This window comes from Pristiophorus japonicus, chromosome 15, assembly GCF_044704955.1.
Source record: "Pristiophorus japonicus isolate sPriJap1 chromosome 15, sPriJap1.hap1, whole genome shotgun sequence".
Classification (NCBI taxonomy): Eukaryota; Metazoa; Chordata; class Chondrichthyes; family Pristiophoridae; genus Pristiophorus; species Pristiophorus japonicus.
This window is the reverse complement of record NC_091991.1, coordinates 4,520,703-4,547,380: the sequence shown is the minus strand read 5'-3', so window position 1 is coordinate 4,547,380 and position 26,678 is coordinate 4,520,703. Positions and strand designations below refer to the sequence as shown.

The following is a 26,678-nucleotide window of genomic DNA, read 5'->3' as shown; positions in this document are numbered from 1 at the left end:
TTATATAGCGCCTTTCACGGTCACCGGACATCTCAAAGCGCTTTACAGCCAATGAAGTAATTTTGGAGTGTAGTCACTGTTGTAATGTGGGAAACACTCAAGCCAAACAGCAATGTGATAATGACCATATAATCCGTTTTATTATGTTGGTTGAGGAATAAATATTGGCCAGGACACTGGGGATAATTCCCCTGCCCTTCTTTGAAATAGTGCCACGAGATCTTTTACGTCCACCTGAGAGAGCAGACGGGGCCTTGGTTTAACGTCTCATCCAAAAGATGGCACCTCCGACAGTGCAGCACTCCCTCGGTACAGCACTGGGAGTGTCGGCCTGGATTTATGTGCTCAAGTTTCTGGCATGGGACTTGAACCCACGACCTTCTGACTCAGAGGCGAGAGTGCTGCCCACTGAGCCACAGCTGACAGGTTGGGGGCCAATTGCAAATTTCAAGAATAAGACTGATAGATTTTTGTTAGGCAAGGGTCTCAAGGGTTACGGAACCAAGGAGGCTGAATGGAGTTAAGATACAGATCAGCAACGATCTAATTGAAAGGCAGAACAGGCTCGAGGGGCTGAATGGCCTCCTCCTGTTCCTATGCTCCTCTGTTCCTCCCCAGGGAAGTGGTTCAGTGGATTGGCTAGGTTTTGCTTGGAACAGAGGAGGCTGAGGGGAGTCCTTATTGAGGTGTATAAAATTATGAGGGGCCTAGATAGAGTGGATAGGAAGGACCTATTTCTCTTAGCAACTGAGTCAATAACCAGGGGGCATAGATTTAAAGTAACTGGTAGGAGGTTTAGAGAGGATTTGAGGGGAAATGTTTTCACCCAGAGGGTGGTGGGGTCTGGAACTCACGGCCTGAAAGGGTGGTAAAGGCAGAAACCCTCACCACATTTAAACAGTACTTGAGTGTGTGTCTGAAGTGCCGTAACCTGCAGGGCTACGGACCGAGCTGGAAAGTGGGATTAGGCTGGGGAGCTCTTGGTCGGCCGGCGCGGACACGATGGGCCGAATGGCCTCCTTCCGTGCTGTAAATATCTGTGATTCTAGCTGTCACTAACCTTCCCTCCCGGCCTCAGCCAGTCTCGTACACTTTCAGGCCTGTGATTTACCTGCCTCTATCAGGAAGTAGTGTATTTCACTGGGAGGGAGAGGAAGTGACATATCCTTCAAAGGGAGGGCGGGAGTAAAGCACAGAGCGAAGCAACGTTCCCTTTCGGCCGTGTGGCCGCGCAGTGCTCCAGCGATCCCGCACACCTGGCCTTTCGATGTAGAAACTGCGCATGCGCAGCATTTAGACTGGCCCGCTTAAAGGGACCGCGCTGCGCCAGAGAACAATTGGAGTAAAGTATTCGCAGAATTTACTTTTGTAACATGTCTGGCTGACTTAACCTGGACAGTTTCAGACTCTCCTCGTTGCTGCTGCTTTTTACAGTGGTGTTCTATCTTTATTTTATATTAGTGTCAGCCGTGGCTCAGTGGGCAGCACCCCTGCCTTGGAGGCAGAAGGTTGTGGGTTCGAGTTCCACTCCAGGGACTTGAGCGCAAAAAGAATCTAGGCTGACACTCCCAGTGCAGTGCTGAGGGAGTGCTGCACTGTCAGAGGTTGTTCAGATGAGACGTTAAACCGAGGCCCTGTCTGCTCTCTCAGGTGGATAATGAAAGATCCCACGGCACTATTTTGAAGAAGAGCAGGGGAGTTATCCCCAGTGTCCTGGCCAATATTTACCACTGAACCAGACTATCCAATCATCATCACATTGCTGTGTGTGGGAGCTTGCTGTGCACAAATTGGCTGCCGTGTATCCCACTTAACAACAGTGACTACACTTCAATAATGCCTCGGTGATTGTGAAAGGCGCTATATAAATGCTTTACAAGAGTGACGACACTCCAAAAGTGCTTCATTGGCTGTAAAGTGCTTTGAGACGTCCGTTGGTCGTGAAAGGCTCTATCTATTTATCTTTCACATTCTGTAGGCTCACTGATGCATGCCCACTTCCTTTGCCAACCATGAAGGTGTGCTACAGTCCAGCTCCTAGGTTTCCCTGGTGCTCATGTCACTGTGCCACTCTTTGATTTGTTCCCGGGATGTGGGCATCGCTGGCAAGGCCAGCTTCTATTGCCCATCCATAACTGCCCTTCAGAAGCTGGTGAACCGCCTTCTTGAACCACAGAGGGCAGTTAAGGGTCAACCACATTGCTGTGAGTCTGGAGTCACATTTCATTCCTGATTGATTTAATTAACTGAATTTGAATTTCCCCAGTTGCCATGGTGGGATTTGAACTTATGTTTCCGGATTACTATTACAGTCACATAACCGGTCTGCTACCGATCACCCAAATCTGTCAACTGTTGCAACTGGGGATCTCTGAGAACAAGGAATATTTTGCTGAAAGCATGCACACTCAAACCTTCAATCTGTCATGTTCTCTCCACAGATTCTATCTGATCTGCTGAATTCAGCAGTTTTCTGCCAACACCTCAGACCCCTCTGCCTGTACTATCCAGTCCCGCACTCTACTGGAAAAATCTGCAGGGCTATGAGGAAAGGGCAGGGGGAGTGGGACTAATTGGACAACAACAACTTGGGTTTATATAGCGTGTTTAACGTAGTGAAATGTCCCAAGGTGCTTCACAGGAGTGGTATGAGATAAAAGAAATTGGCACCGAGCTGCATAAGGAGAAATTAGCTCAGGTGACCAAAAGCTTGGTCAAACAGGGAGGTTTTAAGGAGCGTCTTGAAGGAGGAAAGAGAGGTGGAGAGGTTTAGGGAGGGAGTTCCAGAGCTTGGGGCCCAGGCAACAGAAGGCACGGCCACCGATGGTGGAGCGATTATAATCAGGGATGCTCAGGAGGGCAGAATTAGAGGAGTGCAGATATCTCGGAAGGGGGGTGGGGCTGGAGGAGATTACAGAGATCTCGTCTCAAACCCATTAGCCTATGCTGTCTCATATGGAGTGAGTTCCATAAGGTCTGGGGTCAACCTGTTGCTGCCTGCTGTGCCCCATCCCTTCCTATTGTGTAGTCCTTTTGCCTTTAAACATAAGGGATCAAGAGGGTGGTTTGGCTCATGGATATGCTTATCTCCATATTCTCTCTCCCTGTCACAGCATGAGAAATATAATTTGCATTACCATATCCATCACCTTACTTGCTTCATGCTTGATAAACTTCTCAACAGTAGCATAATTTTATTGCATATATCTTTATTGGAACAAATATGCAAAGATATATACTTATACTGCTCTAATGAAAACCTTTCTGCCCTTCGTTATCCATTCTCAAAGTTACTCTGAATTAGTAACACTTTCAGGTTTAGCCTTTCCTGCCGAACTTTGTCAAAAAGCCTTTTGGAAGTTTACAGTCAGCCGTGGCTCAGTGGGCAGCACCCGCGCCTCAGAGTCAGAAGGTTGTGGGTTCAAGTCCCACTCTAAAGACTTGAGCACAAAAATCCAGGCTGACACTCGCAGTGCTGAGGGAGTGCTGCACTGTCGGAGGTGCCGTCTTTTGGAGGAGACGTTAAACCGAGGCCCCGTCTGCTCTCTCAAGTGGACGTAAAAGATCCCACGGCACTATTTCAAGAAAGAGCAGGGAAGTTCTCCCTGGTGTCCTGGGGCCAATATTTATCCCTCAATTCACATCACTAAAAAACAAATATCTGGTCATTATCACATTGCTGTTTGTGGGAGCTTGCTGTGCGAAAATTGGTTGCCGCGTTTCGCACATTACAACAGTGACCACACTCCAAAGGTACTTCATTAGCTGTAAAACGCTCTGGGATGTCCGGTGGTTGTGAAAGGCACTATATAAATGCAAGTCTTTCATACTCTTCTACATTTTTCTTTTGAAATGTATATGAGCAAATCTTGAGCCATTAGCTGACGGACGGATATCAGAATCACATCAGCACATCCTCGAGGGACATCATTCACCAACGCCGTGCTCAGAGTAATGACTCAGTCAAGTAGCTATCACTTTGCCACCGTTATCATCAGCTGCATTGCGACAAGCCATTGTATAATCTATCTGTAAATCATAATACCTCCAGTCTATTAACTTTGGAGGCAGGGGGGTAATTTCAACTTTGGGTGATAGATTAAAACGGGGGATATTTTGATCAGGCACCCGTCACGCATCTCTCCCAATTTTTTTTTGGGGGGGAGGGGGGGAGGGGGGAGATGAAAATTGGGAGAGATGGCTGATCCGATAAACCCCCACTTTACACTCTCGTCCAAAGTCTAAATGGACCCCTGACCCCTCGTGTCCCTCGGAATGCTTCACCTCAGCTCATTCAATATTCGCTTGCACGCTGAGTGGGGAGAAGAGTTGGCAAAAATGAAATGCCATTGGCTTCCCGTGGACCTGATGACCATAAGGGTACTGTCACCACCCAACTCCCAACATGCCATGTGGGATCATTCCATGCTTTCGCATTCCCAAATCGTTGGGCCTGAGGTGAGGATTTTTGCACTGGGCAGAAGAAAAATGCTCGACTTGTAAAGAGTTAGGCCGGATTTTCGGATCCTCTCCGCTCCGTTTTGCGCCCCGGTGCGGTGGCAGTGGCGGGGGTGAGGTGTTCTGGGCGGGCGGTCAGCCTCCAGCGCCCCGCGGCGATCCTCGGCTCCGGTTTAGCGCCCGGAAGAGCTGCGCCCGGTGTGCAACGCCCCTGGTCGCGACACCGGCGCGCGTTTTGACTTTTGACCGACCCGTACACCCCCCGCAGCGTGCCCCACACTGACCGCCTGGGAAATCAGGGCGGTCCCACCATCCCGACAGCGGAGAGGTGAGTAATGGACTCCTGAGGTAAGCGAGATTGTTGTATCTTTTAAGTTTTTTTGCGATTTTTGTTGTGGTGTGGGCAATGTATTGTTATTTTTTTAAAACAGGTTTTTATTTCACCCCCCCGCCCCCCAAACCCCAGGCGTCTCTGGGAGCGCTCCCGGCCCGGCTCTTTAACTCGCGAGTTTCCCACGCTAGCACCCGAGAGAGGTGTACAACGCCTCCCTTAACGCTGTGCCCCCCGATTCAGGGCCCAGCTGCCCAATGTTACTGATTGAGGCGAAAACTGTTCCCAGGCGCTAACTTTATCAACTCGCCCCAAGAACATCAAAACCAAAAACCCAGCCCTTAATATATACACACACAGACACACACAGGCCTTGGGTCATTCTACACCTTTCCTCGTGCAGCAATTAGTAAATACTTACTGGCTGTGAGAGAGTGTCTTTTAGCACGGACCAGCCTACCCAGCTCCGGAGCTGTGTGTTGACACTTGCGTGCACGGGTTTTATTTGTCTGCTCCAGAGTATGTGCAGTGGAGTTGGAGCCATGCCCTGGGTAGAAAAGGGTGGGGTGCTGTCAGTGTGTTACATGAAAGACACGTAGCAAATTATGTGATTCTTTCACTGAACGTCCCACAACTTACATGGAGTCCACAGCACAGAGGCAGGCCATTGTGGCCCAATGGTCTGTGCCAGCGTTTCTGCTCCACACGAGCCTCCTCCCACCCCCGCTTCATAAAACACTGTCAGCAGATCCTTCCGTTCCTTTCTCCTCCATGTGTTCATCTGGCTTCCCCTTAAATGCATCCATGCAATTCGCCTCGGTTACTCCCTGTGGTCACGAGTTCTACTTTTTTGCTCCCCATTGTTTCCCACCCAGGACAAGGGAGCAATACAGGGATTTCCCTTTAGCTGTTCCCAATGACTGACCAAAGACACGCATGTGCAACTGGCCGTCTTAGTCGAATCAAACAGACCGTCTTATCATCGAGCTGGAAGGAGCATTATCGAGAGCTTAGCGCGCACACATTTCAATCTTTTGTACATCGACACGGAAAACACCCAGTACAGGTACAACCTCACAAATCCGGTAACCTCGGGACCCAGACCGTGATGGTTTCTGGATTTCGGACAAGAAAATCAAGAACGTGCGTGTGCTACCGAGACACCGAGTGGAAATGAATGCAATAGTAAGAAAGGACATTAGCTTGGATGATGTGGAATCGGAATGGGTGAAGCTATGGAATACCAAGGGGCAGAAAACGTTAGTGGGAGTTGTGTACAGACCACCAAATAGTATTAGTAAGGTTGGGGACAGCATCAAACAAGAAATTAGGGATGCATGCAACAAAGGTACAACAGTTATCATGGGTGACTTTAATCTACATATTGATTGGGCTAACCAAACTGGTAGCAATGCGGTGGAGGAGGATTTCCTGGAGTGTATTAGGGATGGTTTTCTAGACCAATATGTCGAGGAACCAACTAGGGAGCTGGCCATCCAAGACTGGGTGATGTGTAATGAGAAAGGACTAATTAGCAATCTTGTTGTGCGAGGCCCCTTGGGGAAGAATGACCATAACATGGTAGAATTCTTTATTAAGATGGAGAGTGACACAGTTAATTCAGAAACTAGGGTTCTGAACTTAAGGAAAGATAACTGCGATGGTTTGAGGCGTGAATTGGCGAGAATAGACTGGCAAATGATACTTAAAGGGTTGACAGTGGATAGGCAATGGCAAACATTTAAAGATCACATGGATGAACTTCAGCAATTGTACATTCCTGTCTGGAGTAAAAATAAAACGGGGAAGGTGGCTCAACCGTGGCTAACAAGGGAAATTAAAGCTAGTGTTAAATCCAAGGAAGAGGCATATAAATTAGCCAGAAAAAGCAATAACTCTGCGGTGAGGACTGGGAGAAATTTAGAATTTAGCAGAGGAGGACAAAGGGTTTAATTAAGAGATGGAATATAGAGTACGAGAGGAAGCTTGCCGGAAACATAAAAACTGACTGTACAAGCTTCTATAGATATGTGAAGAGAAAAAGTTTAGTGAAGACAAACGTAGGTCCCTTGCAGTCGGATTCAGATGAATTTATAATGGGGAACAAAGAAATGGGAGACCAATTGAACAAATATTTTGGTTCTGTCTTCACGAAGGAAGACACAAATAACCTTCTGGAAGTATTAGGGGACCGAGGGTCTAGTGAGAAGGAGGAACTGAAGGATATCCTTATTGGGCGGGAAATTGTGTTAGGAAAATTGATGGGATTGAAGGCCGATAAATCCCCGGGGCCTGATAGTCTGCATCCCAGAGTACCAGGAAGTGGCCCTAGAAATAGTGGATGCATTGATGATCATTTTCCAACAGTCGATCGACTCTGGATCAGTTCCTATGGACTGGAGGGTAGCTAATGTAACACCACTTTTTAAAAAGGGAGGGAGAGAGAAAGCGGGTAATTATAGACTGGTTAGCCTGACATCAGTAGTGGGGAAAATGTTGGAATCAATTATTAAAGATGAAATAACAGCGCATTTGGAAAGCAGTGTCAGGATCAGTCCAAGTCAGCATGGATTTATGAAGGGGAAATCATGCTTGACCAATCTCCTGGAATTTTTTGAGGATGTAACTAGGAGAGTAGACAAGGGAGAACCAGTGGATGTGGTGCATTTGGACTTTCAAAAGGCTTTTGACAAGGTCCCACACAAGAGATTGGTGTGCAAAATTAAAGCACATGGTATTGGGGGTAATGTACTGACGTGGATAGAGAACTGGTTGACAGACAAGAAGCAGAGAGTCGGGATAAATGGGTCCTTTTCAGAATGGCAGGCAGTGACTAGTGGAGTGCCGCAGGGCTCAGTGCTGGGACCCCAGCTTTACAATATACATCAATGATTTAGATGAAGGAATAGAGTGTAATATCTCCAAGTTTGCAGATGACACTAAATTGGGTGGCGGTGTGAGCTGTGAGGGGGACACTAAGAGGCTGCAGGGTGACTTGGACAGGTTAGGTGAGTGGGCAAATGCATGGCAGATGCAGTATAATGTGGATAAATGTGAGGTTATCCACTTTGGGGACAAAAACACGAAGGCAGAATATTATCTGAATGGTGGCAGATTAGGAGAAGGGGAGGTGCATCGAGACCTGGGTGTCATGGTTCATCAGTTATTGAAAATTGGCATACATGTATAGCAGGTGGTGAAGAAGGCAAATGGTATGTTGGCCTTCATAGCTAGGGGATTTGAGTATAGGAGCAGAGAGGTCTTACTGCAGTTGTACAGGGCCTTGGTGAGGCCTTACCTGGAATATTGTGATCAGTTTTGGTCTCCTAATCTGAGGAAGGACGTTCTTGCTATTGAGGGAGTGCAGCGAAGGTTCACCAGACTGATTCCTGGGATGGCAGGACTGACATATGAGGAGAGACTGGATCAACTGGGCCTTTATACATTGGAGTTTAGAAGAATGAGAGGGGATCTCATAGAAACATATAAGATTCTGACGGGACGGGACAGGTTAGATGCGGGTAGAATGTTCCCGATGTTGGGGAAGTCCAGAACCAGGGGACACAGTCTTAGGATAAGGGGCAGGCCATTTAGAACTGAGATGAGGAGAAACTTCTTCACTCAGAGTTGTTAACTTGTGGAATTCCCTGCCGCAGAGAGGTGTTGATGTCAGTTCATTGCATATATTCAAGAGGGAGTTAGATGTGGCCCTTATGGCTAAAGGGGTCAAGGAGGATGGAGAGAAAGCAGGAAAGGGGTACTGAGGTGAATGATCAGCCATGATCTTATTGAATGGTGGTGCAGGCTCGAAGGGCCGAATGGCCTACTCCTGCACCTATTTTCTATGTTTCTACACAGAGTACGTGGGTCAGGTGGGGTCGGGCCGGGTCCAGGGTCATTCGGCAAGGCTCGGACCGATGGCAGGCCATTTAAAACATCGCGGCGAAGCCGATAACTCGTCAGGTCCCTGCCGGTTTCTGGACAATAATTCCGAATTTTATTTTTACTGAACATCCAATGGGATCTTCTCAAAAATGTCCGGTTTTCGGACAACTCTGATTTTCAGACGGCCGGATTTGAGACGGTGTGCCTGGAATGAAGGCCATCACACCATTTTCAAACATCTAGGAAGACTGGGACTGGAGTTGGCCATTCACTGCGATCATGGCTGATCAGCAGCCTAACTCCATCTCCCTTGCTATCCTTTACCCAACAAACATTTCTCCACCTGGAAACGTTTCAGAGTTGTGTTGGAAAAGAGTCCGAAGCCGTTCTTTAACGTTTGATACCTGGCATGGTGCACAATATACGCTTAACCCACGTTTAGTCATTGTGAGCTTGTAGATCACACAGTGCGTACTACTTAGCAAGATATGGACAGAGATAAGATTTAGCTGTGCATCTAGGACGGCCTGGCACCCAAACTATTACTGTAACGTGGCTGAATGACTGTTGTCTATCTAAATATTGGCCAGAATTTCCCCAGAAGTGCTCCCGCTCTGTTGCCACAGCAACACTGGAGGTGTGGTGGAAGACGGCACACCCTGTCTCGGTGCGTTAACGATGCACTTCTGGCAAAATTACACTTGGGTAACGCAAACAATTCCAGGGAAATTTATGGCCATTATCTTCCTAAAGCCTGAACTCTCTGATCATTGTCACCAGACTTTGCAGTCTCCTCTGTCGGTTGTTTCTCATCTAAAACTCTGCGTAGACCCCAGGCTGGAGTATTGTGTCCAATTCTGGGCACCACGCTTCAGGAACAATGTAAGGCTTTCGAGAGGGTGCAACAGAGCTTTACTAGAATAGTTCCAGAAACGAGCGATTACAGTTACGTGGCTAGACCGGAGTAGCTGGGGCTGTGGTCTTGGGAGCAGAGGAGGCCAAGTGGAGATTTGGTGGAGGTGTTCAAAATCGTGAAAGGTTTAGTTAAGAGTAAATAAAGAGAGACTGTCTCCGATGGCTGAAGGGTTGATAACCAGAGGGCGCAGATTTAAGGCGATTGGCAAAAGGGGCGACATGAGAAAAAGCTTTTTTATGCAGCGAGTGTTTAGGATTTGGGAGGTGCTGCCTGAGAGGGCTGTGGGTACAGATTCAATAGTAGCCTTCAAACAGGAGTTGGGTAAATACTTGTAACAGAAACAATTTACAGGGCTGTGGGAAAGAGCGGGGGAGCGGGACTGACAGGATGGCTCTTCGAAAGAGCCAGCGCAGATTCGATGGGCCGAATGGCCTCCTCCTGTGCCATGCTGTTCTAGGATTGTATGATACCTAGTGCTGGAAGAATGCGATACGCAGTAGGAAATTCCTTTTGAATCCAATGATCTTTGCGATTAAAAAAAACCCCATCCTAACACTGAACAGCCAACATGACTCATTGGGTCTGGGATTCTTCCAGAATGAGAACCAGATATTCCATGAGTAAGCTTCCTCCGACTGGACAAGCAGCAGCAACATTCCTAGTGCTCGTTGACTGTGCAGTTTTAGCTGGTTACCGCCGCACACACTAGGGAGGGGAGTCACAACGCCTGCATCCTTGCTAACAAGTGTCAGCCGTGGCTCAGTGGGTAAGCACTCTCGCCTCTGAGTCAGAAGGTCGTGGGTTCAAGTCCCACTCTTGGGATGAGCACATAAATTTAGGCCGACACTCCCAGCACAGTGCTGAGCGCCCTCAAAGCCTCCCTGATAAAGTGCAACAACCCCACCGACACCTGGGAGTCCCTGGCCAAAGACCGCCCTAAGTGGAGGAAGTGCATCCGGGAGGGCGCTGAGCACCTCGAGTCTTGTCACCGAGAGCGTGCAGAAACCAAGCACAGGCAGCGGAAGGAGCGTGCGGCAAACCAGTCCCACCCACACTTTCCCTCAAAGACTATCTGTCCCACCTGTGACAGGGACCGTGGCTCTCGTATTGGACTGTTCAGCCACCTGAGAACTCATGTTAAGAGTAGAAGCAAGTCTTCCTCGATTCTGAGGGACTGCCTATGAGATGGGTACTGAGGGAGTGCTGCACTGTTGGAGGGGCTGTCTTTCAGATGAGATGTTAAACCGAGGCCCCGTCTGCCCTCTCAGACGGACGTAAAAGATCCCAGGGCACTATTTCGAAGAAGAGCAGGGGAGTTAACCCCAGTGTCCTGGGGCCAATATTTATCCCTCAATCAACATCACAAAAACAGATTATCTGGTCGTTATCACATTGCTGTTTATGGGAGCTTGCTGTGCGCAAATTGCCTACCACGTTTCCCACATTACAACAGTGACGACACTCCAAAAGTACTTCATTGGCTGTAAAGTGCTTTGAGACGTCCGGTGGTCACGAAAGGCGCTATATATATAATATACATTCATTCATTCTCTCTCTCTCTCTCTCTCTCTCTCTCTCTCGTTTCCATTGGAGACTCTAAGTGATGAGTTCCCGTAACTTTCCGTCAACTGGCTGACCCAGAAAAAACCTAACCAAAAAAAATGTGCGAGTACAACGTTTTTTTGTTACAAAGAGTTACTTCATGTTTTTTGATGTCCAGGCTGAGTGAGACTGAAACTCTGTGACTTGCTTCAGGTTTCCGCCGTGTCCTCGATCAGACCTGATTGAGGCTGCATTTGATATGTATGCACATTGTTACAAATCTAAGGCTTCCACAAACCTTACTTCCTCTCGTCACAAATTTAGGTCACTTCTTTGTGTCAGCGTTTACCCTCGTCCATTGCTGGGAAGAATTTTCACCTTCACCACATGGGCGGTACCCTGGCCCATTGCCGATGAAAGTCGGGCAGATTCTACCGTGGCGGGACAACGCGGGTGGGCGGCGAAGGTGAATATGACCCACTCTCGGCCAACATTCGCCCCGTTCAATGTCAACCGATCACGGTGCAGTTGCATGCTCTGGCCTCTAGGCGTCTCGGTCAAGTGTTTATCTCCCACCCATCGTCAGCCTGTGTGTAAACAAATCCACGTTGACCAACTGACCACGGGTAATGCTGGGGGCAATTTGCTAGAACAGTCTCGACCGCGGACAGCGGGTGCGCTCGTGCCGACACGATTCACCGCTGGGCGCGCTGGACGCTTGAAACTAACGCAATGAAATAACTCCCGAAACTTCCCGAAGTCACCGCTTTCCGACTGCTGGGAAACTGACCAACTGGGGCGCTTGGAACTTGGTGTAATTTCATAGAACAACAAAAACTTGTATTTATATAATGCCTTGAACGTAGTGAAACGTCCTGAGGCTCTTCACAAGAAATGTGACACCAAGCCACGTAAGTAGAAATTAGCGCAGGTGACCAAAGGCTTGGTCAAAGAGGTAGGTTTTAAGGAGCGCCTTGAAGGAGGAAAGAGAGATAGAGAGGTGGAGAGGTTTAGGGAGGGAGTTCCAGAGCTTGGGGCCCAGGCAACAGAAGGCACGGCCACCGATGATGGAGCGATTATAATCAGGGATGCTCAAGGGGGCAGAATTAGAGGAGTGCAGACAAGCGGATGTTAATGGTTCACGGTGCCCTCCGGGCCTCCTCAATTAGCAGTTCGCGCTGTTAACCATTACGGGGGTCATCGAAGTGACAACTAGCCCAGAGCCCCGACTTTACCTGAAACCGGCGGTGGCTTTTAAAGGGGCAAGTACCCATTCAACTGCCGGAAAATTTACCTCTCCGAAGATTGAGGGTTCAATCCCACGCCAGAGACTTGAGCACATAAATCTAGGCTGACACTCTCAGTGCAGTGCTGAGGGAGTGCTGCACTGTCGGGAGTGCTGTCTTTCGGATGAGACGTTAAACCGTGGCCCCGTCTGCTCTCTCAGGTGGACATAAAAGATCCCATGGCACTATTTCGAAGAAGAGCAGGGGAGTTATCCCCGGTGTCCTGGGCCAATATTTATCCCTCAATCAACACAACAAAAACAGATTATCTGGGTCATTATCACATTGCTGTTTGTGGGAGCTTGCTGTGCGCAAATTGGCTGCCGCGTTTCCCACATTACAACAGTGACTACACTTCAAAAGTACTTCATTGGCTGTAAAGTGCTATGGGACGTCAGGTGGTCGTGAAAGGCGCTATATAAATGCAAGTCTTTCTTTTTTTATAGTAATCTTTGAGGTGATTCTATGCCATTCATTATCACATTTCTAAGATGATAAGATTGCACCTTAACTTCCAGTTGCATGTTGATATTACAAGCCCCTTTCGTGGAGTGCTGTTAAACAAACGACTGAAGTTCATGACACCGGCACACTGAAGGGGAGTCTTTTATGAGTTTACAACCGGAACATTTGAGTACAGGTGCATTGTAAAGCCCACAATAAACACAGAGCCACTGTCCAGGATGCCCCCCACTGATAGCACGTCCTGTTGTTTGTGTCCTTTTCCCCTTTCATTAATTTCTCTCATTACAGAATCAGAACCTCACAGCACTGACGGAGGCCAGTCGGCCTAGTCCTGCCTGCGCCGGCACTTTCAGAGTTCCCAATTTAGTCCCAACCCCCAGCACTGCTCCCCCCATAACCCTCCTCAAATACTCGTCCAATTGCCTTTTCAGAGTTCCTGTGGAATTTGATCGCACCCCCCTTTCAGGCAGTGCGTTCCAGATCACGACACACCCTCTGTGTGAACATTTCCCCTCATCTCTCCTCTCGTTCTTTGGCCAATGAATTTAAATCTCCTGGCCTCTGGTGACCCACCCACTTGCCGGAGGAAACAATTTTTCCCGACTTGCTCTCCCAAAGCCCCCTCGGGCCCGAATTTGACGGACTCACCGCCCACTGCCGCCGACACTCCTCCTCGGGTTCCGCCCAGCGCCACTTTCCATTTGGGCGAGAGCGGGCGGGGGAGGGGAGGGCCGCCGGGGAGCGCCCGCTGACGTCAGCGGACGGCCGAGTGGCGTAAGTGGACCCCCGCCCGCCGAGATGCCAGATTGGTGCGGGCGGGAGAACGGGGCTGGGCCGCCGCGAGGAGGCCGGTCTGTCCCCGACGGTCGGGATGAAGATCCCGAGAAAAAGCTTAGTACACTTACAAAAAAAAATATGTTCACAGCTACTTACCTCGATGGGGTCCCCCGAAGGTCGTCCGATGGATTTTATTTTTGCTGTTGTTGTTTTTTTTCAGCTGCTCGACCCTCCGTGGGCCCGACTCCATCCTCGGTGAAACTTGGGCGGCAAGCGCCTCTGCCGCCGAGAATGATACCTCCCGCCCGGTGCTGCTCAGATTGGCCGCGTACGTCATCCATTTGCCGCCTGCTGACCTTCGAGGGACCTCGGCGATGAAAACCTCATCCAAAGAACCGTCAGGCACCTCAGCGGCCACCGGTGGTCCTTTGGGCGGGCGGGGGCCTTCACCAAATTCGAGCCCCTCATCACTTTGAACACCTCTATTAGGTCTCCCTTTATCCTTCTCTGTTCTAAGGAGAACAACCCCAGCTTCTCCAATCTCCCTCATCCCCCTGGTATCATCCTCGTAAACCTCCTCCGCACCCTCTCGCAAGGCCTTGACATCCTTCCTAAAGTGTGGTGCCCAGAATTGGACACACTACTCCAGCTGGGGCCTCACCAGAGATTTGTAAATGTTCAACATAACTTCCTTGCCTGTGTATTCAATGCCCCTATTTACAAAGCCATTCTATTGCAATTAAAAACATCTATATAAAAATGACAAATCAAATAAGGAGAAATTTCTTTACCTAACAAGAGAGAGGTTAGGCGAATAGCTTAGATGCTTTCAAAAGAAACGAGTGAGTGTGTGAGAGAAAGCGGAATCGAAGGACATAGTGAAAGGCTGAGATGGGGTAGATGGAATGGGTGGAGAGTCGTGTGGAGTATTAACACCAGCACAGACTAGTTGGGCCTGTTTCTGTGCTGTAAATACTATAGGGCTAGAAATTCGTTACCGCCCGCTTTGAGGCGGTGCCGGGGCGTTACCTTTAGCGCCGGGCAATGTCTATCGCCTCGAAGTGCGATATTCGGTTGTATCGCCCCCAAGAGGGGAGGGGAGCACTGAGGGAAGCGATCCACAATCGTCTTGGGGCGCTAACGGTCCATCGCGGGGCGGTATCGCGGGAACCTTTCTCAAGTTGAGGCGCGAGGATACCAGCATGCCCAGCGCCGAAAGGGGGGTGGGTGAGTTCGGCCATGTGAACCCTGCAGAACAATGGAAGGGAGGCTCCCCACAGGGAAGAGAGGTAAGTAATTGGCTCTCGACACTTGGCTCTTCACTCCCTGCGCTATGGCCTCAGGATCCGCTGTACACCGTCTGCTTCCCGCTGTCGGGAGCAGCGCCGGTCGCTACGGCAGGCCAAAGCAGCCAATTTCAGAAACGCGTCGCTTAGTGCGTGACACATTCAGTGACATCACCAAGTGGGCGGAGCTAGAGTGCGCAGCGCTAAATGACAGTGCCGTCGCTAAATCACCAGTGAAGTTCTCGGCGGGCTGTCACACTGCGGCGTGTGGGCCGGAGGCGCTTAGTGGCCCCTTAGCGCCCCTTTCTGGCGCTAATGGTGGCACTAAGTAACCGAATTTTGCCTCCCATGACCTGACGTGTGCAGATCACTTTTAACCAGGCTGGTGATTATAGTGTTATGTGAATCACTGGTGTGGAAAAATTCCCATTACAGACATGCCTTGTCATTCATTATTGCTTCATTATTACCAGGCCAAGAACTAGATGTAACAATTTTATATCACTCAACATCACCGTCAGACAAAACCAACCCAAACCTTCCCACCCTATCCCCAGTTACCTTGATTCCCTTAAATCTAATCGCTCTCAGCCGTGAATATACTCAACGACTCAATATCCACAGCCCTGAGTGAAGAAATGCCTCCTCACCTCAGTCCTAAATGGCCCCTTTTCCTGAAACTGTGACTCACAGTCCTCGACTCTGTAACCAGGGAAACATCCTCCCAGCATCTACCCTGCTGAACCCCCTCAGCATCCTGTATGTTTCGATGAGATCCCCTCTCATCGTTCTACACAACATTGAGTATCAGCCCAATCTACTCCATCTCATTCGCTCAAATCATCGACACATACAGCACAGAAGGACCCCATTCGTCCCGTGAAAACTCTGCCCAGTTAGCCCCACCCATCTTGTGCTTTCTCCATAGTCCTGTCAAGTGATCAGTGCTTTCAATAAAGAATTATTGGGGCATATTTTATCGTTCTTCCAACTGGCCATATTAGATCACCTTGGCACTGTGGATAGAAGGGTGTGGGAAGGCAGGAGAGAACAAACCTGAATCTCCATCCATTTTACCCGCTAATATAGAACTGACCAGTGGTGTCTTGATGGTTAAAAGACATTGAACAGCGGCAATACCTTTCACGGACAAAAAAGGATGCTCTTAATTCAAACCGCTGCTGTTCACAGATTCTTTGTTTACAAATCCCTCCATGGCCCTCGCCCCCTCCCTATCTCTGTAATCTCCTCCAGCCCCACAACCTCCCGAGATGTCTGCGCTCCTCTAATTCTGCCCTCCTGAGCATCGCTGATTATAATCACTCCACCATCGGTGGCCGTGTCTTCTGTTGCCTGGGCCCCAAGCTCTGGAACTCCCTCCCTAAACCTCTCCGCCTCTCTACCTCTCTTTCCTCCTTCAAGACACTTCTTAAAACCTACCCCTGCCCTAATTTCTACTTATGTGGCCTGGTGTGAATTAAAAAAAAAAATCTCGTAATACTCCTGTGAAGCGCCTCGGGACATTTCAGTAGGTTAAAGGCGCTATATAAATACACGTTGTTGCTGTTAACAATTGACTTCTCTAATAAACATAAGAACATAAGAAATAGGAGCAGGAGTCGGCCATTTGGCCCCTCGAGCCTGCTCCGCCATTCAATAAGATCATGGCTGATCTGATCAGCTCCACTTCCCTGCCCGCTCCCCATAACCCTTTACTCCCTTATCGCTCAAAAATCCATCTATCTCCACCTTAAATATATTCAATGACCCAGCCTCCACAGCTCTCTGGGGCAGAGAATTCCACAGATTTACAACCCTCAGAGAAGAAATTTCTCCTCATCTCAGTTTTAAATGGACGGCCCCTTATTCTAAGACTATGTCCCCTAGTTTTAGTTCCCACTATGAGTGGAAATATCCTCTCTGCATCCACCTTGTCGAGCCCCCTCATTATCTTATATGTTTCGATAAGATTACCCCTCATTCTTCTGAACTCCGATGTGTATTGGCCCAACCTACTCAACCTTTCCTCATAAGATAATGGCACAAACTGACCCAAGTTTGGTACTTAGTCATGAAGCTATTTACTGTGGAGTCTGTGATCAGTTAAGATGGGATAGTCCAGCCCGTATACAACCTTACAGATGCTATCGATGCATTTCCTTGGTTGACTGCCACTGACCCTTTCTCCTCCCTCCCACAGGAAAGCCCAACAGCTGTGGCAAACCGTGGGAGACCGGGAATGTAAGAAGTGACCAGAACTTGAACTGCTGTGTGATGCTTTGTTCAGTAGCTTTGGGTCAGTTTGTGCCATTATCTTATGAGGAAAGGTTGAGTAGGTTGGGCCAATACACATCGGAGTTCAGAAGAATGAGGGGTAATCTTATCGAAACATATAAGATAATGAGGGGGCTCGACAAGGTGGATGCAGAGAGGATATTTCCACTCATAGTGGGAACTAAAACTAGGGGACATAGTCTTAGAATAAGGGGCCGTCCATTTAAAACTGAGATGAGGAGAAATTCCCCATTCAGTGCCCTGGGTTTCCTGGAATATTTTCCATCACTTTGATGAGGAGAAATTTCTTCATTCAGAGAATTGTGAACCTGTGGAATTCTCTGCCGCAGAAAGTTGTCAATGCCAGTTCATTGCATATATTCAAGAGGGAGTTAGATATGGCCCTTACGACTAAAGGGATCAAGGGGTATGGAGAGAAAGCAGGAAAGAGGTACTGAGGTGAATGATCAGCCATGATCATATTGAATGGTAGTGCAGGCTCAAAGGGCTGAATGGCCTATTCCTGCACCTATTTTCTATATTTCTATGTCCTATTCAAGCCTTTTTAAATGACTGAGCATTTTGCATTGTTTTTAATTGACCCATAATCTCGCTCTTTAATCCATTTCCTGTTTTGAACCCCAAACAGCCAAGCTATTTGGTCATACATTTATTGTAGGCCCACGTGGCTATTGATAAAGAACATAAGAATTAGGAGCAGGAGTCGGCCATTCGGCCCCTCGAACCTGCTCCGCCATTCAATAAGATCACGGCTGATCTTCGACCTCAACTCCACTTTCCCGCCTGATCCCCATATCTCTCAATTTCCCCAGAGTCTAAAAATCTATCTGTGCTCGCTGACCTCCATTGGCTCCCGGTAAAGCAATGCCTCGATTTCAAAATTCTGATTCTGTTTTCCAATCCCTCCATGACCTTGCCCCTCCCTATCTCTGTAATAGAAACATAGAAACATAGAAATTAGGTGCAGGAGTAGGCCATTCGGCCCTTCGAGCCTGCACCGCCATTCAATAAGATCATGGCTGATCATTCCCTCAGTACCCCTTTCCCACTTTCTCTCCATACCCCTTGATCCCTTTAGCCGTAAGGGCCACATCTAACTCTGTTTTGAATATATCTAACGAACTGACCTCAACAACTTTCTGCGGTAGAGAATTCCACGGGTTAACCATTCTCTGAGTGAAGAAGTTTCTCCTCATCTCAGTTCTAATTAGCTTACCCCTTATTCTTCGACTGTGACCTGTGGTTCTGGAACTCCCCAGCAACAGGAACATTCTTCCTGCCTCTAACCTGTCCAATCCCATCAGAATTTTATATGTTTCTATGAGATCCCCTCTCATTATTCTAATTTCCAGTGGATACAAGCCCAGTTGATTCAGTGTCTCCTCATATGTCAGTCCTGCCATCCCGGGAATCAGTCTGGTGAACCTTCGCTGTACTCTCTTCCTGTAGCAAGAACTTCCTTCCTCAGATTAGCAGAGCAAAACTGAACACAATATTCTAGGTGTGGCCTCACCAAGGCTCTGTGCAACTGCAGTAAGACCTCCCTGCTTCTATACTCAAATCCTCTAGCTATGAAGGCCAACATGCCATTTGCCTTCTTCACCACCCGCTGTACCTGCATACCAACCTTCAGTGACTGATGTACCATGACACCCAGGTCTCGTTGCACCTCCCCTTTTCCTAATCTGACACCATTCAGATAATATTCTGTCTTCCTGTTTTTGCCACCAAAGTAGATAACCTCACATTTATCCACATTATACTGTATCTGCCATGCATTTGCCCACTCACCTAACCTGTCCAAGTCACCCTGCAGCCAGCCTCTTAGCATCCTCCTCACAGCTTAGTGTCATCTGCAAACTTGGAGATATTACATTCAATTCCTTCATCTCTCCTCCAGCTCCACCCCCCTTCCCCCGAGATATCTGCGTTCCTCTAATTCTGCCCTCCTGAGCATCCCTGATTATAATCGCTCCACCATCGGTGGCCGTGCCTTCTGTTGCCTGGGCCCCAAGCTCTGGAACTCCCTCCCTAAACCTCTCCGCCTTTCTACTTCTCTTTCCTCCTTTAAGACGCTCCTTAAAACCGACCTCTTCACCTGCCCTAATTTCTCTATGTGGCTCGGTGTCCAATTTCTGTCTAATAATACTCCTGTGAACCGCCTTGGGACGTTTTACTATGTTAATCATCATCATCATCATCATAGGCAGTCCCTCGGAATCGAGGAAGACTTGCTTCCACTCTTAAAATGAGTCCTTAGGTGGCTGAACAGTCCAATACAGGAACCACAGTCCCTGTCACAGGTGGGACAGACAGTGGTTGAGGGTAAGGGTGGGTGGGGAGCCTGGTTTACCGCACGCTCCTTCCGCTGCCTGCGCTTGGTTTCTGCACGCTCTCGGCGACGAGACTCGAGATGCTCAGCGCCCTCCCACTTGCACTTTCTCCACTTTGGGCGGTCTTTGGCCAGGGACTCCCAGGTGTCGGTGGGGATGTTGCACTTTATCAGGGAGGCTTTGATAGGCACTACATAAATACAAGTTGTTGTTGTTGAATATACTCAATGACTGAGCATCCACAGCCCTTTGAGGTGGAGAATTCCAAAGATTCACAATTACCCTGAGACTATGCCCCCAGTTCTTGGCTCTCCGGCCAGGGGAAACAACCTCTCCGTATCGAAGGTTATTGGAGAAAGAGAATCAGCTGTTGGAAAATATGCGAAAGGGTGCTTGACCCAACCCTTCAGCTCAAAGGAGATTTGGCTTCACCACGTTAATGGCCGATTTAGCAATTGGACTGCTGGGAGCTGGACAGAAAATCAAGAGTTGCACACCCACAATTCCCTGATCATTATCCCTGGAATTGCCAACCCATTCAGTGAAGCAAAGAAAGATTTGAAAGAACTTGCATTTATATAGCACCTTTCACGACTTCAGAATATCCCAAAGTGCTTTACAGCCAATGAAGTACTTTTGGAGTGTGGTCACTGTTGTAATGTAGGAAATGCAGCAGCCAATTTGCGCACAGCAAGCTCCCACAAACGGCAATGTGATAATTAGACCAGATAATCTGTTTTAGTGATGTTGATTGAGGGATAAATATTGGCCAGGACTCCGGGGATAACTCCCCTGCTCTTCTTTGAAATAGTGCCATGGGATCTTTTACATCCGCTCCCTCAGCACTGCACTGGGAGTCTCTGCTGTGTTCATGGTCTTTGTCCAGTGCTTTGTTTATTTGACGCAGTCTATATTTAGTCTACATCCTATGTCCTTTTCCCCTCTGACTTAAATAAATAAACAAAGCTGAAAGAAATTATTTTCTACGACCAACTTGTCCAGGAAACGTGCCTTGTTTCTTTTTGGAAAATTGCAGCACGGAAGGAGGTTATTTTGGCACATCGGGTCAAACACGCAGTCTAAGCTCTGCCAGTCACAAAGTACACAACACTAAGGATGACAAGGCTTTCTGCTGGAGGACACGTTGCCCGGCACAAGCTGCACCAAGATACCTCTCCTTCGAGACTTCTGCCACGAATGCTGGGCCAAGGTCTGCTCACAATTGTTGGGCCAGGAGCCAATGCCTGCCGACACTGAACTGTGCGGATCCCAAGTTATTCCCCGCAGTCCCACAGGCCACCCTTACGCAGTATCTTTATGGCTGCTTCTTTGGGAAATGAGAAACGAGGTTGGAGAGCCATGACATCGTACGGGATACCAGCAAGGTTGGAAGGTGTGGCCAGAAAAGTAGGTAATTGAGAAGCGGCAATTAGTTGACACCAAGCTCAGATCATAAGTATTGTAGGTTGTCGGAGGAAGAAATGACTGAGGGCGGTGAGGAGTTTAAAAAAAAATTTGTTCCTGGGACGTGGGCATCGCTGGCAAGGCCGGCATTTATGGCCCATCCCTAATTGCCCCTTGAGAAGGTGGTGGTGAGCCGCCTTCTTGAACCGCTGCAGTCCGTGTGGTGAAGGTGCTCCCACAGTGCTGTTAGGGAGGGAATTCCAGGATTGTGACCCAGCGACGATGAAGGAACATGGAAACATAGAAAATAGGTGCAGGAGTAGGCCATTCGGCCCTTCGAGCCTGCACCGCCATTCAATAAGATCATGGCTGATCATTCCCTCAGTACCCCCTTTCCCCCTTTCTCTCCAATACCCCTTGATCCCTTTAGCCGTAAGAACGGCGATATATTTCCAAGTCAGGATGGTGTGTGACTGGGAGGGGAACGTGGAGGTGGTGGTGGTCCCATGCGCCTGCTGCCCTTGTCCTTCTAGGTGGTAGAGGTCGTGGGTTTGGGAGGTGCTGCCGAAGAAGCCTTGGCGAGTTGCTGCAGTGCATCTTGTAGATGGTGCACTCTGCAGCCAGGGGGAGCCGGTGGTGGAGGGAGTGAATGTTGAAGGTGGTGGATGGGGGGCCAATCAAGCGGCTGCTTTGTCCTGGATGGTGTCGAGCTTCTTGAGTGTTGTTGGAGCTGCGCTCATCCAGGCAAGTGGAGAGTATTCCATCACACTCCTGACTTGTGCCTTGTAGATGGTGGAAAGGCTTTGGGGAGTCAGGAGGTGAGACACTCGCCCCAGAATACCCAGCCTCTGACCCGCTCTTGTAGCCACAGTATTTATGTGGCTGGTCCAGTTAAGTGCCACAGTTTAGTGGTCTTGGGGTGGGGAATCAGAGCTACAGTTCATGGTGAGCACTGACCATCACAGAGCGTGTAAGCAGAGGCCTGTGAATGCATTAACTACCTGGCTCAGTGGGCAGCACTCTCGCCTCTGAGTCAGAAGGTTGTGGCTTGAAGTCCCACTCGAGACTTGAGCACGAAATCTAGGCTGACATTTTAGTGCAGTGCTGAGGTGGTGCCGCACTGGCGGAGGTGCTGTCTTTCATATCAGACATTAAACCGAGGCCCCGTCTGCCCGTTCAGGTGGATGCAAAAGATCCTAAGGCAGTATTTGAGAAAGAGCAGTGGAGTAATCCTGATGTCCTGCCCAATATTTGTCCCTCCAGAGTAAAACAGATGATCTGGTCATCTATCTCATTGCTGTACTTGGGATCTTGCTGTGTAAAAATATTGCTACCTCGTTTATAAACATAGAAAATAGGAGCAGTAGTAGGCCATTCGGCCCTTCGAGCCTGCACCACCATTCAATATGATCATGGCTGATCCTCTATCTCAACACCATATTCCCGCTTTCTCCCCATACCCCTTGATACCTTTTGTTTCTAGAAATCTATCTATCTCCCTCTTAAATATATTCAGTGACTTGGCCTCCACAGCCTTCTGTGGTCGAGAATTCCACAGGTTCACCACCCTCTGAGTGAAAACATTTCTCCTCATCTCCGTCCTAAATTTCCCTACCCCGTATCCTGAGACTGTGACCCCTTGTTCTAGACTTCCCAGCCCCGGGGAAACATCCTCCCCCCATTCAGTCTGTCCAACCCCGTCAGAATTTTATATGTTTCAATGAGACCCCCTCTCGTTCTTCTAAACTCTAATGAATACAGGCCCAGTCAACCCAATCTCTCCTCATACGACAGTCCTGCCATCCCAGGAACCAGTCTGGTGAACCTTCGCTGCACTCCCTCTATGGCAAGTATAGCCTTCCTTAGGTAAGGAGACCAAACCTGCCCACAATACTCCAGGTGCGGTTTCACCAGGGCCCTAAATTACACCAGTGACTACACTTTGAAAGTACTTCAGTGGCTGTGAAACGCTTTGGGATGTCCTGAGGTTATGCAAGACGTTATATAAATGCAAATTCCTTCTTTACCTGATTGTTATGGACCAACTTAGGTAGAGGTCGAGGAGTAGACTGATTTGCTGATAGATCTGTGCCTTTACAATGCATTGGTCACAGGCCAATATACTGTAAAGGTCTGACATATCTGACCTTCAATTTTATGTCTCACCTGTATATTGGTGACCATGGCAACACATCGCAGAATGTCTTAGTGCAAAAACAAAATAATAGTGGTACAAACTGCAGTTTCATGCAATCAAACAGATTCAAATTGGATGATGTTAATATTCCTGAATTGGTCGTGGGTTCAAGTCCCACTCCAGGGACTCGAGCACATAAATCCAGGCTCGCACTCCCAGTGCAGTGCTGAGGGAGTGCCGCACTGTCGGAGGTGCCGTCTTTTGGATGAGACGTTAAACCGAAGTACATCATTGAGCATAGCGCTCAATTCGCAGGCAGCCGATAGATATCCACGCTGATATACAGGAAGCTTTGGTCTGGATATCCAACGTAGATATTGACATTTGGTTTGCTTTGCTACTAAAGAAGTAGAAGACGGCCTAGTTTTAACCGTGCAGCGGGATTCTCTGCAAACGCTTCCAAGCCTTGTTCTTTGCAGAGAGCTATTAATGCAGCATTTCAGCTCTCCTCCTTCCCACAGCGTCTCAATTGCTGGGTTTCGTAGGACTCAATGGCGGTCTGCCCAACTCGCTGTTGGCCCGTGCTACACTGCTCCTGGGCCATTGGCAGGATAGTCGCACCAACGTCAGTGTTCTCGCTCAGGCCAACATCCCCAGCATCGAAGCACTGACCACACTCGACCAGCTCCGTTGGGCGGGCCACATCGTCCACATGCCTGACACGAGACTCCCAAAACAAGTGCTCGACTCGGAACTCCGACACGGCAAGCGAGCCCCAGGTGGGCAGAGGAAACGCTTCAAGTACACCCTTTAAGCCTCCTTGAAAAAAAAATGTAACATCCCCACCGACACCTGAGAATCCCTGGCCCAAGACCGCCCAAAGTGGAGGAAGAGCATCCGGGAAGGCGCTGAACACCTCGAGTCTCCTCGCCGAGAGTAAGCTGAAGCCAAGCGTAGACAGCGGAAGGAGCGCACGACAACCCAAGCCCCCCACCCACCCACCCACCCGTCCCTCCAACCACTGTCTGCCCCACCTGTGACAGAGACTGTAGGTCCCGCATTGGGCTCTTCAGTCACCTGAGAACTGGTGTTAGTGTGGGAGCAAGTCATCCTCGGCTCCGAGGGACTGCCTACGATGATGATTTCAGCGTGAACATTGCCGTTCTGTGACAGCGATTCGTTTGGACTGCTGAGTTCCGAGATCATGTTATTCACCGCAGTTAGTGATACATATGCAAAGATTTTTCAAACACTGAGGGGCACCGGTGACGTTGGTTTAAGTCGGCTGCTGAGCACAGAGCTAGACGATACAGCTTTAAAAAATGACACAGCAGGAGACTGGCTCGGGGCAGAGTTTGGCCTACACTGCCTGGATGCAAAGTCGTACCTGGTCAGAGAGGCAAATCGGGTGAGGACGATTGCAATGGAGCCTGGCCAATTTTTCCTTCATTTATCAAATGGCCTTAGGTTGTGGGTGACCCTGTGGAGGCAGAGTTACTGCCAATCTGTCTGGCTGAATAACATGATACAACTGGGGAAAAGCAGCACTTCCTCAGCCGTTCCAACTCGTTATCATCCTTTAAGGCGTTCCTTGAAACCGACCTCTTTGACCAAGATTGCTCACCTGTGCTAATATTTCATTGTGGCTCGCTGGGAAATTCTCATAACGCCCGTGAAGCGACTTTAGACAGTTTACTTTGGTAGGATAAGTTTGAAACATATAAGATAATGTGGGGGCTCGACAAGGTGGATGCAGAGAGGATGTTTCCACTCATAGGGGAAATTAAAACTAGGGGGCATAGTCTCAGAATGAGGGGCCGCCCATTTAAAACTGAGAGGAGGAGGAATTTCTTCTCTCAGAGGGTTGTAAATCTGTGGAATTCTCTGCCCCAGAGAGCTGTGGAGGCTGGGTCATTGAATATATTTAAGGTGGAGATGGACAGATTTTTGAGCGATAAGGGAGTAAAGGGTTATGGGAAGCGGGCGGGGAAGTGGAGCTGAGCTCATGATCAGATCAGCCATGATCGTACTGAATGGTGGAGCAGGCTCGAGGGGCCAAATGGCCGACTCCTGCTCCTATTTCTTATGTTCTTATGTGAAAGGCACTATATAAATTCGATTTGTTGTTGAGTTGATCAAATATTCCAGGATCTGTCGATGGTCCCTGTTCTGTGAATAGGGAGAGGGGGAATGTTGCCTCATGTCGCCCCCTTGGCGACATCATCCGGAAACTCAGCGTCAGTTTCCACATGTACTTGACAACTCCCAGCTCTACATCACCACCTCTTCTCTCGACCCCTCCACAGTCTCTAAATTGTCAGATTGTTTGTCCGACATCCAGTTCTGGATGAGCAGAAATTTTCTCCAATTGAATATTGGGACAACCGAAGCCATTGTTTTCGGTCCCCACCACAAACTCCATTCCCTCACCACCGACTCCATCCCTCTCCCCAACTCCTGACATTTGAATAACTCGCCATCAATCTTTCACCAATATATGTCACGCGCAATCAGCAAATTCTCCAAGCCACCCCTCCTCCCATACGGTGATGACCTCCTCCTGGCCACAGAGACACTGGTTGAACATTTGTTACTCTTGAATGAACTTACAGGAAACAGGATTGAAGATAAATCCAAAAAAGGCTCTGCTGTTGCAGGACAAAGTTACCTTTTTAGGGGTAAAAATTTCAGCCCAGGACTCAGCCTAGATCAAACGTCATAGAAAAATAGAAACATAGAAAATAGGTGCAGGAGTAGGCCATTCAACCCTTCGAGCCTGCACCACCATTCAATATGATCATGGCTGATCATGCAACTTCAGTACCCCATTCCTGCTTTCTCTCCATACCCCTTTAGCCATAAGGGCCCCTTTTGAATATATCTAACGAACTGGCCTCAACAACTTTCTGTGGTAGAGAATTCCACAGGTTCACCACTCTCTGGATGAAGAAGTTTCTCCTCATCTCGGTCCTAAATGGCTTACCCGTAATCCTTAGACTGTGACCCCTGGTTCTGGACTTCCCCAACATCGGGAACATTCTTCCTGCATCTAACCTGTCCAATCCTGTCGGAATGTTATATGTTTCTATGAGATTCCCTCTCTTCTAAATTAGTGAATATAAGCCTAGTCGATCCAATCTTTCTTCATATGTCGGTCTTGCCATCCCGGGCATCAGTCTGGTGAACCTTCGCTGCACTCCCTCAATAGCAAGAATGTCCTTCCTCAGGTTAGGAGACCAAAACTGTGCACAATACTCCAGGTGTGGCCTCACCAAGGCCCTGTACAAGTGCAGTAAGACCTCCCTGCTCTATTCAGAGCCATCCGTTGCCTGTGTCAAAGGCAGCGCTGCAATCCTTCTTGGGACTGGTAGGATACCAAAGGAATTTCATTCCGAATGTTGCAGACAAACCTCTGCATGAACTGCTGAAAAATTATTATGAGGAAGATATTCGGCTGGCCTGGGGAGATAGCCAGACAAAATCAGTAAATGCTTTAAAACAGGCCATGAAACAGGCTACTGCCCTTATCTCGCCAGATTTCACCCAACCGTTCCATTTGGAAG

At 48.7% G+C, this 26,678-nt stretch overlaps 1 protein-coding gene across 5 annotated transcripts in view; it reads right to left on the bottom strand.

Annotated features, from left to right (window-relative positions):
• The window catches only part of kitlga (kit ligand a), a 168,601-nt gene that overhangs the window by 26,212 nt on the left and 115,711 nt on the right, over positions 1 to 26,678 (bottom strand). For 3 of the 5 annotated variants that reach the window (XM_070901528.1, XM_070901527.1, XM_070901529.1), the window contains exon 6: positions 5,211 to 5,336. The exons of the other annotated variants lie outside the window; for them this stretch is intronic. In XM_070901528.1, the coding sequence (XP_070757629.1) occupies positions 5,211 to 5,336 (126 nt within the window). The remainder of the gene's footprint in view (positions 1 to 5,210; positions 5,337 to 26,678) is intronic. 5 annotated transcript variants of the gene reach the window in all.